General features: G+C 58.9%; 1 protein-coding gene across 1 annotated transcript in view; it reads left to right on the plus strand.

Moving 5' to 3' along the window:
• Nucleotides 1-1,490: 1,490 nt before the first annotated feature.
• Nucleotides 1,491-14,175, plus strand: part of ALDH1L1 (aldehyde dehydrogenase 1 family member L1) — a 46,892-nt gene continuing 34,207 nt past the window's right edge. Inside the window, exons 1-8 of the mRNA XM_082345204.1 lie at nucleotides 1,491-1,620; nucleotides 5,011-5,162; nucleotides 6,640-6,874; nucleotides 7,656-7,821; nucleotides 9,440-9,541; nucleotides 10,290-10,379; nucleotides 11,498-11,635; nucleotides 13,572-13,697. Coding sequence (XP_082201330.1) covers nucleotides 5,036-5,162; nucleotides 6,640-6,874; nucleotides 7,656-7,821; nucleotides 9,440-9,541; nucleotides 10,290-10,379; nucleotides 11,498-11,635; nucleotides 13,572-13,697 — 984 coding nt within the window. The 5' untranslated portion in view covers nucleotides 1,491-1,620; nucleotides 5,011-5,035. The remainder of the gene's footprint in view (nucleotides 1,621-5,010; nucleotides 5,163-6,639; nucleotides 6,875-7,655; nucleotides 7,822-9,439; nucleotides 9,542-10,289; nucleotides 10,380-11,497; nucleotides 11,636-13,571; nucleotides 13,698-14,175) is intronic.

Genomic DNA, 14,175 nt, shown 5'->3' on the forward strand with positions numbered 1-14,175 from the left:
ATTTATTTTATTTATTTTTTGTCTGTGTTGGGTCTTCGTTGCCGCGCGCGGGCTTTCTCTAGTTGTGTCGAGCGGGGACTACTCTTCGTTGAGGTGCGTGGGCTTCTCGTTGCAGTGGCTTCTCTTGTTGCAGAGCACGGGTTCTAGGCACACGGGCTTCAGTAGTTGTGGCACACAGGCTCAGTAGTTGTGGCTCGTGGGCTCTAGAGCACAGGCTCAGTAGTTGTGGCGCACGGGCTTAGTTGCTCCGCGGCATGTGGGATCTTCCCAGACCAGGGCTTGAACCCACGTCCCCTGCACTGGCAGGCGGATTCTTAAAACCACTGTGCCACCAGGGAAGCCCTGAATGACAACTTTTAAGCTTCCCGGAAGTCCTACTGTTGAACCGAATACTCTGAGGTGCCACTTTTGACCTTTTTGAGAACTTAACAAAGGATCTTACAGCATACACTGGGCTTCATCTTTAGACCCTCTTTTCCTGCCATGGCCATGCCTCATGTCTCCCTTCACCTGGGAGTTGTGTGTTAATTTTAGCATCACTTGACATCCAGAGAAGCTAGGAAATTTGAAAACCAGCAAGTTCTGGTTCCTTTTTATTTAGCAGTCCTCCTTTGGCTTATCTGTCTTCTCTCACATTTTAGTATAAGCCGCAAGAAGAAGTCAGGAGGCACCTTCAACATTCTGCCTGGAAATTGCCCTAGCTGGGCAGCCCGGGTCCCCTGGCACATTTTCTGCTTTCCGTGTTACTGCAGGCGGCGTGCTGCCAAGTTTGCTGCTTAGACTCCCCTCCTCTCTGCACGCCCCCTAAGACTATGGGTTCTTCTCTGATTTCCTAACACCTTTCTGGGGTGTCCAATCTCCCAGCCATTCTTTCAGTGTCACCTGTCACTCTTCGTTCTCTATTCCAGCTTCAACGTTCTCACACAGCTTTCCCACCCCAGGCTCCTCACGTTCAGCCATTTATTCCGCAAGTGTTATTGAACACCTGCTAAACACAAGGCACTACACCAGGTGCTGGGGAATTCCTGCGACTGCGACCGTGTTTGACCTCGTGTTCCAGTGGGGGAGCCAGTCAGATAATCCCGAAAGCAGTGATAAACCTGCGGCTGAGAGGGTGCCTGAAGGAACACTGAAGCCCTTCTGTGGTCATGTGACGAGGGGGTCTTTCCTAGCGGGGGTGTGGTTAGGGGAAGCTTCCCTTAAGATGTGACTTTGAAGTAGGAGCCTCCTGAAGTACAGGTGGGTGTCCCGGAGCAAGACCTTGACAGCACGTGGAGAGTTCCTGAGCCAGCGAGTGAAGTTACCCGCCTGGCCACTTGCCCCTTATCCGTCAGCCCTGCGGGTGCTCACTACCGCGGGGCCTTTGCAAAGCCCTGTGAATCCGGGAGGGGTCGCAGCCCGGGAGCGCCCTGCCCGCCCCCCCACCCGACCCGGCGGGACTCTCCGCCCGCCCCGGCCCCTCCCCTCCCGGGCTCTGGCCTTGGCCGGGGCTCCGGGACTGGCAGGGGCCGGCCCCACCTCCCCACCGCCCAGGCCGGGCCCGCGCCAGCTCTGTCCCTGCCCGGACCCGGACTCAGAGGTCCGCTCTGGCCAGCGACGCCTGCGCTCCTCCCGTGCGTGGTGAGTCCCGCTCCCCGGCGCCCCAGGGAGGGAGGCCGCCGCCGCTCGTGGCTCCGGGGGCTCCGGGGGCCCTGGGCTCAGGTCCCCCGGCGGAGGCGCCTGGGTGCGCGCGAGCCTGGCCGCTGGGACGGGACGCGAGTCAGGGCTCCCCCGGGGGCAGCCGAGGCTCCAGCCTGGCGGGGGGTCCTGTGGCTGCAGGGCCGCGGTGCGGGGCAGGGCCTGTGGAGGATCGCGCCGCGGTGGCGTGGGGGAGGGCGTTATCAGCCCCGCTTACAGAAAAGGAAACTGAGGCCGGAGAGGGAAAGAGACGAACCGAAGGTGACTAGATGATCGTGCCCCGCTGCGCCGCCTGCCCCCCCCCCCAAGTCCCTCACCTCATTTTCGGGATGGGGAATAGTCCCCCCTGATTGGCCAGATCTGGGGGCCGGGAACGAGGACCTCTTGTGATTGGACAGCTCCAGCCCTCCACCCCCCCACACCCCCCGCCCGCGCCGCCGTCCTTCTTGCGCCTGCGGGAGCTGGGACCCCAGAGCCCCAGCCCCGCCCCACGACCTGGTTTGGGGGTTGCACTAACTGCGTGTACTCAGAGCCCGGGCCCTTGGCGCATCTGTCCAGGCCCCTCACCTGCCACCTGCCTAGGGGAGGCGGAATCTTCCTCAGGTACCGGAGACGGAATTCAGTGTGCTCGGAGCAGGGGGCCCACCCCCCGGGCAGGGTCCGGCCGCTGGGCTGGGGCGGGGGGCCTGGGGAGCCCGACGGTCCCCCTGCTGCCACCTCAGCCCCACAGCGTCCCCGGGAGGAGGGCACCGAGGGCGCCAACCGGGCGGGAGGCCCTCGTGGGCTCTGCGCTCCCCCACCTGACTTACCTGGCGCCAAAGCCCAAGGTGGGCTGTCCCTGCCCAGGGCTCGTGCCCTGCCAGCTCCACAGGTGGCTTCCCTGACCCTGCCTCCCTGCTTCCAAAGGGATCTTCTTTGTCCCCTTTATTTTTCCACAAGTAATATACGCTCAATAAAAAAATTAAAATAAAAATAAAACGTTTTGGAAAGAAAAAGAGAATTACCATCATCAGAAGACTTCCAAACCCCAAAACCCTACCTGGTGACTTTTAATATTTCTGTGTGAGTCCTTCCAGGCTTTTTCTCTGCCAGTACACACGTGCACATACATACACACCACACACACACACACCGTACACACCACACACATACCATACACACCACACACACACATAGCACACACATGTACCATACACACCATACACACACGTACCATACACACCACACACATACCATACACACCACACACATACCATACACACCACACACACACATAGCACACACATGTACCATACACACCATACACACACACGCCACATACACATACACACCACACACACATACCGCACACACACACAAGACCACCATTCTCATTCATCTGACAGTGTCTTTTGCAGACTTTTTAATCTTGATGATGTCCAGCTTATTTTTTGCTTTCTTGAATCGTGCCTTTGGTGTTGTATCTAAAAAGTCACCGGATACTCAAAGTCATCTAGGTTTTCTCCTGTGCTATCTTCTAGGAGTTTTATACTTTTGCATCTTACATTTACATCTGTGGTGCATTCTGAGTTAATTTTTGTGAAGTGTGTAAGATGTGTGTCTAGATTCATGTTTTGCATGTGCACGTCCAGTTGTTCCAGCATCATTTGTTGAAAAGACCATCTTTGCTCCGTTGTGTTGCCTTTGCTCCTCTGTCAAACAATAAAGATTTTAGAAGGCGAAGAGAACATCTCTAGGAACTTGGAGGAAGCAAAGATTTCTTAAACAGAATAGAAAGCCCACTAAGCATGAAGGGAGATTTTGATGCAGTGTACTATATTGAGTTTAAGAAACTGTGTTCATCAAAAGGCACCACAGAGTAAAGAGTCCAGCCACAGAACTGGAGAAGATGTTTTTTGTAAATATATCTGACAAAGGACTCATAGTCTAGATTATTTAAAAACAAAATGAAACAATACCAAGCAAACAAAAACCTCCTACAAAATCAGTAAGGAAAAGATCACCCAATGGAAAAAACAGACAGAAAGAAATCCAAGTGGCTGATAAACGTAGGAAGAGGTGCTCACCTTCATCAGCCATCAGGGAATTGCCAGTGAAACCCCAGCAGGACAACTCCAGTCCCTGTCAGCAGGACAGTAAAATGAACAGATAGGAGGCTGCAACGCAAAGCACGTGGAAATCGGTAAAACCACTTTGGAAAACTGGCAGAGGCTGGTAAGGCTGAACATTTTCACACCTGGGACCCAGGAATTCCACTCCCAGGTACTCACCCAACGGAAGTGTATTCTTGTGTTCAGTAAGAACCACGTGCCAGAATCTGTATCACATCCGTCTTGGTAATAGCTTCAAGCTGGAAACGACCCAAATGTCCACCCACAGTAGGATGGATGCGTGAGCGTATTTATTTACGCTCACAGGGAAACACTGTGGAGCAATGAGAATGGACACAGCACAGCTACATGCACAGTGCCGGGGGGAAACGATCCACAGAACATCACGCAGTGTGATTCCATTTATGTAAACGGAGTCCACCCGCGTCCTACCTCTCTGTTATCTAAATGGGCTTCTGGAGTGTTTCTTTACCTGAGTGCTGATTATACTGGTGTGTTCAGTTTGTGAAAATTCATTGAGCTACATACTTACGGTTTGTACACTTTTCTGTGTGTCCGAAGCATGTAATACTTCAATAAAATTTTCTCCAAAAATGTATATTTTTGTAGATAGATAATTTAAAGAAACGTATCAAGTAGATAATAGGTTTTACGGATATGAGCATGGTGAATGAATGAGCAAACTTTGGTCCAGCCGCACGTCTCCCCATGCAGCCCAGTGGCACCCGTCGCACCTCCCACCACACCTTCCGTCCTCGGCCCGTCCACTGGGCATCTGTCTCCATGCAGCCCAAGTCCAGGCCCATTGCTGCTTCCTGCCCAGGGAGAGCCTGGCCTGCAGGCTGGAAGCATTTGAGGAACAACTTTCTCATCAACAAGTGAGGAAACTGAAGCTGATGTGACTTGACCGAGGTCACAGGACTGGTTAGTTACAGAAACATGCTCAGATACGCCTGGGAAGACACCACACGCAGCGCCCCATGCCGTGTTGGAGGTTCCAGGGGGGAGTCCCCGAGGCTGCGCTCGCCTGCGACTCACGCTGCGGTATCTACAGGCCCACTGTTCAGGACCTCTTCCTTCGTTCCTCTTGCAGCCGCCTCCCCGCAGTGGCCGGCGGCCCAAGGAGCCCAGAGCTGGGCCGAGGAGTTGGGGCGGGGGCGGGTGGGCTGCCCCCTTGGGCCAGCGAGCCCTGTCTGACGCCGAGGTCGTATTCCTTTCCCAGGTCCTCCCGCCCCAGCCCCGCTGCCATGAAGATCGCAGTGATCGGACAGAGCCTGTTCGGCCAGGAAGTTTACTGCCACCTGAGGGAGGAGGGTCACGAGGTCGTGGGCGTGTTCACTGTGCCGGACAAGGATGGGAAGGCGGACCCCCTAGGTGAGTGGTGGCCCAGGAGCACGGAGAGGGGCTGCCCCGTGGGCCGTGGTGGGAGCAGAGCCTGCGGGGTCTTGTGTGGGGCTGTGGGCTTCCTTGGACAGAAGCGGCCACTCATGGTCTACCCCGGATCCTGCTCAGGTGCCAGTTGGCCGCTGGGCTTTTCTGGAACCAAGTGGACTGCAGGGTGGGGCTTGTGTCCTGGAGAAGGGCCGTGGAGAAGCCTGGCCTGCTCCCAGGGCCCTTCAGTCTGACCACTCTGGGCTCCCCCGACCGCGGCACCCATGCTCTGAAAAGGCCCCCAGGCGGGAGTCACCGCGGCCAGCGTTCTCAGACGTGAGCGTGCCCTGCACCGCGTCTCGGGGGGCACCTGTTGAGCAGAGTGCTGAGGCCCCGACACTGCCCCCGGCCCCGCCCCGGAGTTTCTGCTCAGAGGGATGGGAGGGACTTGGGAGTCGCATTTCTAACAAGTTCCCGGAGTTTCTGCTCAGAGGGATGGGAGGGGCCTGGGAGTCACATTTCTAACAAGTTCCCGAGGGCACCTCAGCAGCGCAGCAGGAAGCAGGGCCCTCAGCTCGATGAACAGGCCTTCAGGCTCCTCCCGGGTCCTTCTCAGGCCTGATGGATTCAGAATGTGCGGCCGGACGAGGAAGGGGGCGTCGCGGGGCTGCCAGGCCGCAGGGCTCGGTGCATTAGGAATAGAGAGTCTCCCCAGGTGGAGAGTGCAGGCTGCCCCCACGCCAGCCCGGCCTCGGCTCCAGATCTGAGTCCACCGCAACCCGTAGCACAGCCCGAGTCCTGCCCGTAGCCGCTCGGGGACCCCTGACGGCAGCTCTGAGCCTGGCTGGGGCTGCTTCTTGACCTGACCTCAGATGTCCAGCAGATGTCCCTGGTCACAGTGGGGACAACTTTTGCAAGCATGGTCCGGTCTGCTCATGTTGACCCACGTCCCTGAACCCAGGGCACAGAGGCAGAGGGACCGATACTGTGTCAGGTCAGCCAGGGCCACGCATCAGCCAGGTGTGTACCAGAGAACCGAGGGCTGGGAAGTGCTGGACAGGGGCTGAGGGGCAGGCAGAGGGGAGCTCGGAGGAAGCGGCTGGTGACGGCAGGGGCAGCGCCACCTCCGAGGGGCAGTGGGGCAGGCAGAGGCAGGAAGCTGCATTCTAGAACTTGGGGGCTTGCGGACTGCGCATCAGACCCGCGGGGAGGGCGCCCTGCTCCGGGCAGCTAAAAGGCCAGGGCTCAGGCAGGCGTCTGGGAGAGGGAGGCGGTCAGCAGAGGTCAGTCCTGGCGCAGCAGCTCCTGAGACCTGGGCCCCGGCCGGCGCCGTCCCCTCTGGGCTGCCCAGGACAGCCTGGCTGGGCAGCGGGGGAAGCTGGGGGGACAGGCTTGGGGAGGAGGTGCGGGAGCCACCCCGAGGTGCCGAGCTGGAGTGGGTGCGGCAGTGGGGAGCGGTTTCTCACCCGCTGTCCCGCAGGCCTGAAGGCCGACGAGGATGGAGTGCCAGTGTTCAAGTTCCCCCGCTGGCGGGCAAGGGGACAGGCTCTGCCCAACGTGGTGGCGGCGTACCAGGCCCTGGGAGCCGAGCTCAACGTGCTGCCCTTCTGCAGCCAGCTCATCCCCACGGAGATCATCAGCGCCCCCCGCCACGGCTCCATCATCTACCACCCGAGTCTGCTCCCCCGGCACCGGGGGGCCTCGGCCATCAACTGGTGAGCCAGGGCCCAGACTCCCCACCTGCCTGAATCGTCCCCGTCCCTCAGCCCGGAGCTCTTCTCTGCGGCTGAGGAGCAGGAGTCACGCGGTGCCTGTGCGTGCTGCCAGACGGCGTCCACGCGGTGGATCGCAGCACAATCCCTGAGCAAGAACTGGGGTCAGGCAGCGCCGTGCACCCTGCATTCCCACAGTGAACCGCGAAGTGTTCCCGTCCTGCAGCGGGGTTGCCGGGGCAGAGTGGGCTGGGGGGCTCCCTGAGGCCTGCTCTAACCCCCACCGGCTACCGGTGCTCTCAGCAGCCCCCCACTTGGAAAGAGATAGAGATGGAGGAAAGAATCACCTGAACAAGGTAGTCTGAGACGAGAGGTGATGTATGTATCTGGAGGGTGGAGCTGTTCAGAGGAGCAGTCAGGAAGGGGAGGCATCTGCGCTGGAGAAGAGAGCGGGTTTGTAGTCAGACTGGTCTGATTAGGATTCAGGCTCCCTGACCTCCAGTCATGTCTCCTCACTTCTCTGGGCCTTAGTCTCCTTATCTGTAAAAGGGGCATGCGATGCTGTTACACCAGTGGGGAGTATAAAGTTACACGGGGCGTTAAGGCTTTTAGCACAATACCTGGCACACAGTCGGCATCAGTAAACACCATTTTCCTTCTTCGGGCCTCCCCTGGGGAGATGGGGGTGTGCTGCAGGGCGGCGACGGTCACAGGGGCAGCCCCCAGGGCCTCCTTCTCCGTGGTCCTTCCTTCCGGACTCAGGTTCCACTCCTCTGCTCCCTAGGACCCTCATCCATGGAGACAAGAAGGGGGGGTTTACCATCTTTTGGGCAGATGATGGTCTGGACACTGGGGACCTTCTGCTCCAGAAGGAGTGTGAGATCTTCCCGGACGACACTGTGAGCACGCTGTACAGCCGCTTCCTCTTCCCCGAAGGCATCAAAGGGATGGTAAGGCTGCCCCCAGGGCCTCCCTTGCTGGCACCCCCACCCCATCCCGCCCAGCTCCAGCCTGCTGCCCTGAGCTGGCCAGGATTCTGGAGAGGGAGAACTCTCACTTCAGGGTTTCAGAGGCAGGATTAGGACATATAATATTGTATAAGGCAGGACTCTTGCTTACAACTGTCAGAACAACTCAACAAGCTTTAGCCAAAAAGGGATATTTTTGGCTCATTTAAGATAGAAGACTCCAGGCAGGTTGCCATCAAGCCTGGCTGAATCCAGAGGCTTAAGGCCTGTCACGGGATTCTGTCTTTCTATTTCTTCACCCTGATTCTACTTTCCTCCGTTTGATTCGCTTCATCCTCAGGTTGCCCTTAAATGGGAGGAAAAGTAGTCACTGGTGGCTCAAGTTTTACACCTCTTGATTCCAGGGGAAGAGAAACCCTCTTTCCCCTAGAATTTATGAACAAAAAATCAGAGGAGACTCTGATTGGCCAATTTAGGTCATGTGATGACCCCGAGCCAATCACTGGCCGGCATGGGGGAGCGCTCTGATTGGCAGCCTCTGTCACATGTTCCGGTCTTGGGGGCTTCTGGCCAAGGCTGGCCCAGGTGTGGTCACTGCACTGAATTCCTGCAGGAGGAGGAGGGCCGACCCAAAAGGCTGATGTCAGAGCTGGTTGTGCAGGCCCCGTAGAGGTGGTGTGTCCAGCGGGGGAGGCCAGCCAGGACAGGAGTCCGATGGGGACGTCTCCATAGCACAGCAGTGGCTGCGCCCCCAGCCCTGGGCCCCATTATGCGGCCTTGGATCCACCTGTTCACAGGAGTGAGCAGGGAGACCTGCTGGAGGTTTGGCGTGAGAGGCAGGAAGGGGTCATCTTGCTCATCCTGCAGAAACCAACCAAGAGCATCCTTCAGCGCGGCGTCCAGTGGGCAGCCGCTAGCCACGGGTGGTTATTAATTTAAATGACTTGTAGTTAAAGATCGAGGTCATCAGGCTCACTGGCTACATTTCAGGTCCCCAGAAACCACATGGGGCTGACGTGGAACACGTCCATTACCAGGGAAGTTCCCCCTGGGCAGTCCTGCCTTAGACGCTTCTGAGCTCTCCCGGCTTCTCAGCCTCGGGTCTCCGGGGGCTCCCACCACCACCTTCCCTCCCTCCGGGCCCAGCGCCTTGGCTCTCCTCCCCTACATCCCTGACTTCTTCTCCACAACCTTCCTCTTTCCTGGAGCGGAGAAACTGCTTCCTGCTTAACTTATTAGGGACCTCCAAACCCATCACGCGGTCTAGGAGCCATTCTCCCTAAGAGACAGGGAAGGTTTTAGACAAAAACGTGGACATTGGTGTGTGTTACACCCGTAGAGGGCTTTAGCTTACATGATCTTCTAGGGCCTTGTGTGGGAGAGAGGGCGGGGTCTTGCACTCATTGCTCAGACTGGAAGTAGATTCGAGCTAATTTTACCTGTCCCTACAGCACCCATTCCGTGGGTGCCCGTCACGTGCCCACGTGGTGCCAGGTGGGTCTGTTCAGTGAGTGGCCTGGTCCAGACTCAGTGTGAACCCAGGGTCTAGGAGTTGGGGGGCCCTAATGTTGGGGACACCAACCGACCCGTGTCTCCCCAGGTTCAGGCCGTGAAGCTGATTGCTGAGGGCAGAGCCCCCAGGCTTCCTCAGCCTGAGGATGGCGCCACCTACGAGGGGATTCAGAAGAAGGAAACAGCCCAGGTGAGTGCCAGGGCCCTGCCCACCCAAAGCCTGCCTGTGCCCGGGCTGGGGAAAATGGGCGGCCAGGACGTACCTGTTTAAGGCCAGAAGAAAGAGCAGCCCCAGTGCAGGAAGCATGAGCTAGGCTCGAGTGGCACCTGGACAGGCAGGGAACGGGGTCTGTTTGGGTTCTTCCCGGTTCCTCCTTAGGAAGAGGTAGGCAGGGCGCTCAGGGAGAAGAGCTAGTTGGTGGGGAGGGTGTAAGAATCAGCCGTGGTGCTGGCTCCTCATGTCTGAGATGAGACACCAGAGGGAATTCAGCTCCCCGGGGCTGTCGCAGGTCGGGAGCCTAGGTGGGCCCATGGGCTGTAGCTGTGCTCAGGGCTCGCAGGGCGCTCTGTCGGGATCTGTGGGAGCCCTGTAAGTGAGGAGAAGCTGCCGGGGGGGAGGGATGGGGTGGGACAGGCCTGCACTTTGTGTAGGGCCTTGGACTTCTTGACCACAGAACATTATCTCCCCCAAGCCATCCTGGAGTTCACATCCCGTGAAAGACTGAGGGTCCACGCGCACCCAGAGCCGGGTTGCCAGGGGGAGGCCCAGCCCAGCTCTGGGCCTTGGACTGGAGTCGAGAGGAAGCCAGACTTCCCAGCCCGTGCCCAGGGCTCCACCCAGTGTCAGGGTCATCAGGGCAGGAGGGGAGGCCAGAGGTGTTGCCCAGATGGTCAGGGAGCGGGGAGAGACCGCTGAGCACACACGTCCTGCCCCGCAGATCAACTGGGAGCAGCCCGCAGAGGCCATTCATAACTGGATCCGCGGGAACGACAAGGTGCCGGGCGCCTGGACGGAGGCCTGTGGGCAGGTGTGTCCTTGCGTGGCCGGGACGGGCTGTGCTCCGTGTGTGTCCCCCGGCTGCATATCTATCAGAATGCGGCTGAGCTAAGCGGTACATAGCCATCGGCCAGACCCCCAACCCCGGCCAGGTCCCCCGGCCCCCTCGGCCTCTCCCTCGGGACCCGTGGCTGAAGGAGAGGGGCCGGCATGGAGCAAGGCCGCTGGCAGCTCTGGGGTCGAGCTGTGCTGGTTGTTCGACTCTCAGCCCCGGGCTGCCAAAAGTTCCGAAATAGTAGAAGTAAAACCGATGAATCGGCAAAGTACTGCTAAGTAAGTTCATTGTGCACACATGGAAAAGTCAGTTCCGGAACCGGGAGCCCTCAGACCACACGCGGTCTGTTGGTGAGCTTGTGAATTGAGGAGGCAGGGACTGGTTATAACAAGAATTTTCTCAAATGGTAGGGATTTGGCTAACGGTTCCTTCATATCAATTTTGAGGAACAGTTCAAATTTTGCTTACGATTTCCAGAGACACAAGCAAGACGTGACTAAGGTCAAGTTGGTCTTGACCAACTTGCAAAATAAGCTAAATTAAGCTCTGCTCGTGTGACTGAACTGATTTTGTCTGCTCAGGGACTTTTCAAGGCTGGTCCGCATTTGTGTTTGATTGGAGCAGCTCTCAGAGACCCCAGGCCCAGCCCTGACTTGCCTTTGCCCCCGGGGGTGGGGCCCTTTGGCCGAGCCCCGTCGAGGGCAGCCCTGTCCTCCAGGAAGCCCCCGGCCGTCCCAACCCCTGCTCACAGGCTGGCTGCCAGACCGTCCGGGGTCTCTGCTGGCTGCGCCGCCACCAGACCCTTTGCACAGTAGCCAGGGCTTGGTGGTGTCCCCAGGCAGCACCCTCACCCGGTGATGCTGCCGCAGACCTCCTGCCGCTGTCTGTCCCCCCGGGTCGGAGGTCACGGGCCAATGTGCGGTGACGCAGGGCCCCTCCGAGGCCTCAGTGCCTTCTCCAGGTCTCATCTGTGCCCCTGTTTGTGCCCTGACCCTCACCCCAACCCCGTGATTCCCGGCCCCCCTCAGCCCCTCCTGGTCCGCCACAGTGGGCCTCTCTCAACCAGCACCTTCTGGTTTTCCTGTCCTCAACAGAAGCTGACGTTTTTCGGCTCAACGCTGAGCACTGAAGGCCTGGTGCCCGAGGGAGAAACTTTGCCCATCCCCGGAGCCCATCGGCCAGGGGTGGTCACCGAAGCGGGACTGATCCTCTTCGGGAATGACGACCGAATGGTAACGTTGCTGCTGTGGGTCCCCTGTCCGTACTGTAGGCTCAGGGCCACACACGCCTGTCCGGGGGCTCGGGCCCCACAGGGAGGCTCCAGGCTTTTCTGGAGAAAACAGGGGAAAAGGAGACCACAGGCTCCAGGAGGGAAGACCCTCGACTGCTGGGTCGGCCTACTTCTTCCCTGTCCCGGGAAGGCTGGCCCTGGGCTCTTCCTGCCCAGGTGCCCCGACCCAAGCTGGGTGCCCTGGGTGGGTGTCAGAGTTGGGGAGGCCCTCTCCGGGGAGCCCAGAACTGGAGTCCGGGTGCCCAGGGCATGGTCAGTGGACCTCTGGACCTCAGTTTCCTTCTCTTTGAACGAGGAAGCCACACCGGGCACATAACATGCTCTGACTCACCTTAGAGGCGTGCAGCTCAGAGTGGCAGCTACGATTTATGCAACTAAATATTTACGGCATGCCTGCGTGCGAGGCACTGTTCTAAAGCAGTTGGATGATTTAATTTAGTTTTCCCAACCACCGTATGAGACATGTATCAGTACTATACCCATTTTACCGAGTAGAAAACTGAAGCAAAGAGGTTAAATCACCTGCCCATCTTCACCCAGGCTAGCCTGTGGCAGAGCTGGGAGTCCAGCCCAGCTGGACCTCTCTGGCTCTGAGGCCCACCGCTCAGCCGTGATGCTCCGCCTTAGTGCTCACCCCACGCAGCGGTGGGCAGATCTGGGCCTTAAGGTACCAGGGGCAGAGAAGAAGGAGGACAGGCAGGGGTCTTCGAGCACTTCTGGGAATTTCAGCAAACACTGTGGATGTTGAACGCTTGGTAGCGGTGGCACGTACAGGCCAGGTGGGTGTGGAGCAGCTTTGCTCGGACGGGCGTGAGCTCACGCTCGGTGCCCACCCTGCTGGCCCGAGGCTGCCTGCAATCTGCAGTGATTGGGTGTTTCAGGTATCCGTGGTCGATGCCTTCAGACGCCACGTGTCTGTCCTGGATCACGTTCCCAAAGCAGATCTGAAACAGAGTGCTAGTGCTTGTGAGTTATCGAGGGAAGCGGCCAGGGCAGAGGAAAACGCTCAGCAAAGATACAGGCCTGGAGCCGTACAGCCTCCTTCTGCCCCCTGGGCAGGCTCTGCGCTGTGAATTGCTTCTGCCGACTCTGCCCCCGCACCCTCACGTCACTCAGGCCTGGGTTTCCGCCCCCACTGGGGCAGGGTGAGGGGCAGCGAGGCGCAGCCCCTGGGCTTCTCTGCATGACCGTGACCGTGCTTACCCACCAACAGCGGTCAAGGAGAAGGGTGCAGGTGTAGACCTCTAGCGGCGGGCGGAGGAGGGAGGAGGGGTTGCGCTAAGTCCTCCCTGAATCCGTGAGGCCAGCAAAGTAAAGAAGCAGCCTTCGCGGAGACCCTTGGCCAAGCGTCTTTCCGGAACTTCCGGCTGGGGCCTGGCTAGGCTTTAGCTCCAGAAAGCTCCGGAGCATCTTTGGAAGGCAGCAGGGGTGGGCAGTCAGCCGGGAGCCCGGCTCTGGTTCCGTCCGGTGTGAGCAGAAGGTACCGTTTTCCTAGACCACTGTTACCCGACAGACGCGGTCTCTGCCGTGAGCTCACCTGCTTCTCCGCCCCGAGGGGCACCTGATGACCTCTGCCAGGTTTCTAGGGAGTTTCTGGAAGCTGGGCTCTTGGGTGATTCGTTGTTTTCTCCATTGACTTTGAAGGTAGTGCTTGAATTACTTTAGTCTAACGAGTAGGCATCAGTTTTGTAGCGTAACCCAACCATTACAGGTTTTCGAGCTTGAGAGCGTGGCGGGGCGGATGGCAGGGAAGGAGCTCGAGCGAGTCCAGCCTCCTTGCCCGATCCGGGCTCCCGGGCCTGCCTCCGGGGAGGATGGAGACGAGCGTGTGCCCACCGCTCGGGCAGCCTCGGGTCCCGACAGCCTCCCTTTGGCAGCTGCTGGTGAAGAACATCCAGCTGGAAGATGGCAAGATGATCCCAGCCTCGCAGTTCTTCAGGGGAGCAGACAGCGCTGGCCTCGAGCTGACGGAGGAGGACCTGGTCACGGCGGAGGCTGTGCGGGTAAGAGACACCTGCGGGGCTACCGTCTGGTGGGGCAGGTCGTGCACAGCAGGTGCGTTTCGCAAATCGCACCCCCCGGGGTCGGGCTGTGCACACCCTCTAAGGACGTATGTCCTGGCCCCGGGCACAGTGTTGGTCCTGTCCTGTCACGGGGCTTCCTGATGCCCCCTGCCCTTCCTTCCTGTGCCACTGGGACCTAGGATTCGGCTGCTGGGTCTGACTCCTCTGGGGACACACTGTCAACAGTGGGCAGATAGAATAGCTGAAGGACCCAGCTGTCCTGCCGTAGGGCATGTGTGCCGGAACCTTCCGGAAAGGCTTCCCGAGAGGGAGACCCCCACGTGGTCACCAGCACAGGTGTCACAGTCGGCCGCCCTGGACTCTGGGCCACCCCACCCGAGTGCCGCTGGACACCACTGCCCTCTAGGAGGCCCGGTGTCGCCCCCACCTGGAGTCCAGGCATCGGCCACTTATCAGG

The sequence above is a fragment of the Balaenoptera borealis genome, assembly GCF_965194805.1.
Source record: "Balaenoptera borealis genome assembly, chromosome: 12".
Lineage (NCBI taxonomy): Eukaryota > Metazoa > Chordata > Mammalia > Artiodactyla > Balaenopteridae > Balaenoptera > Balaenoptera borealis.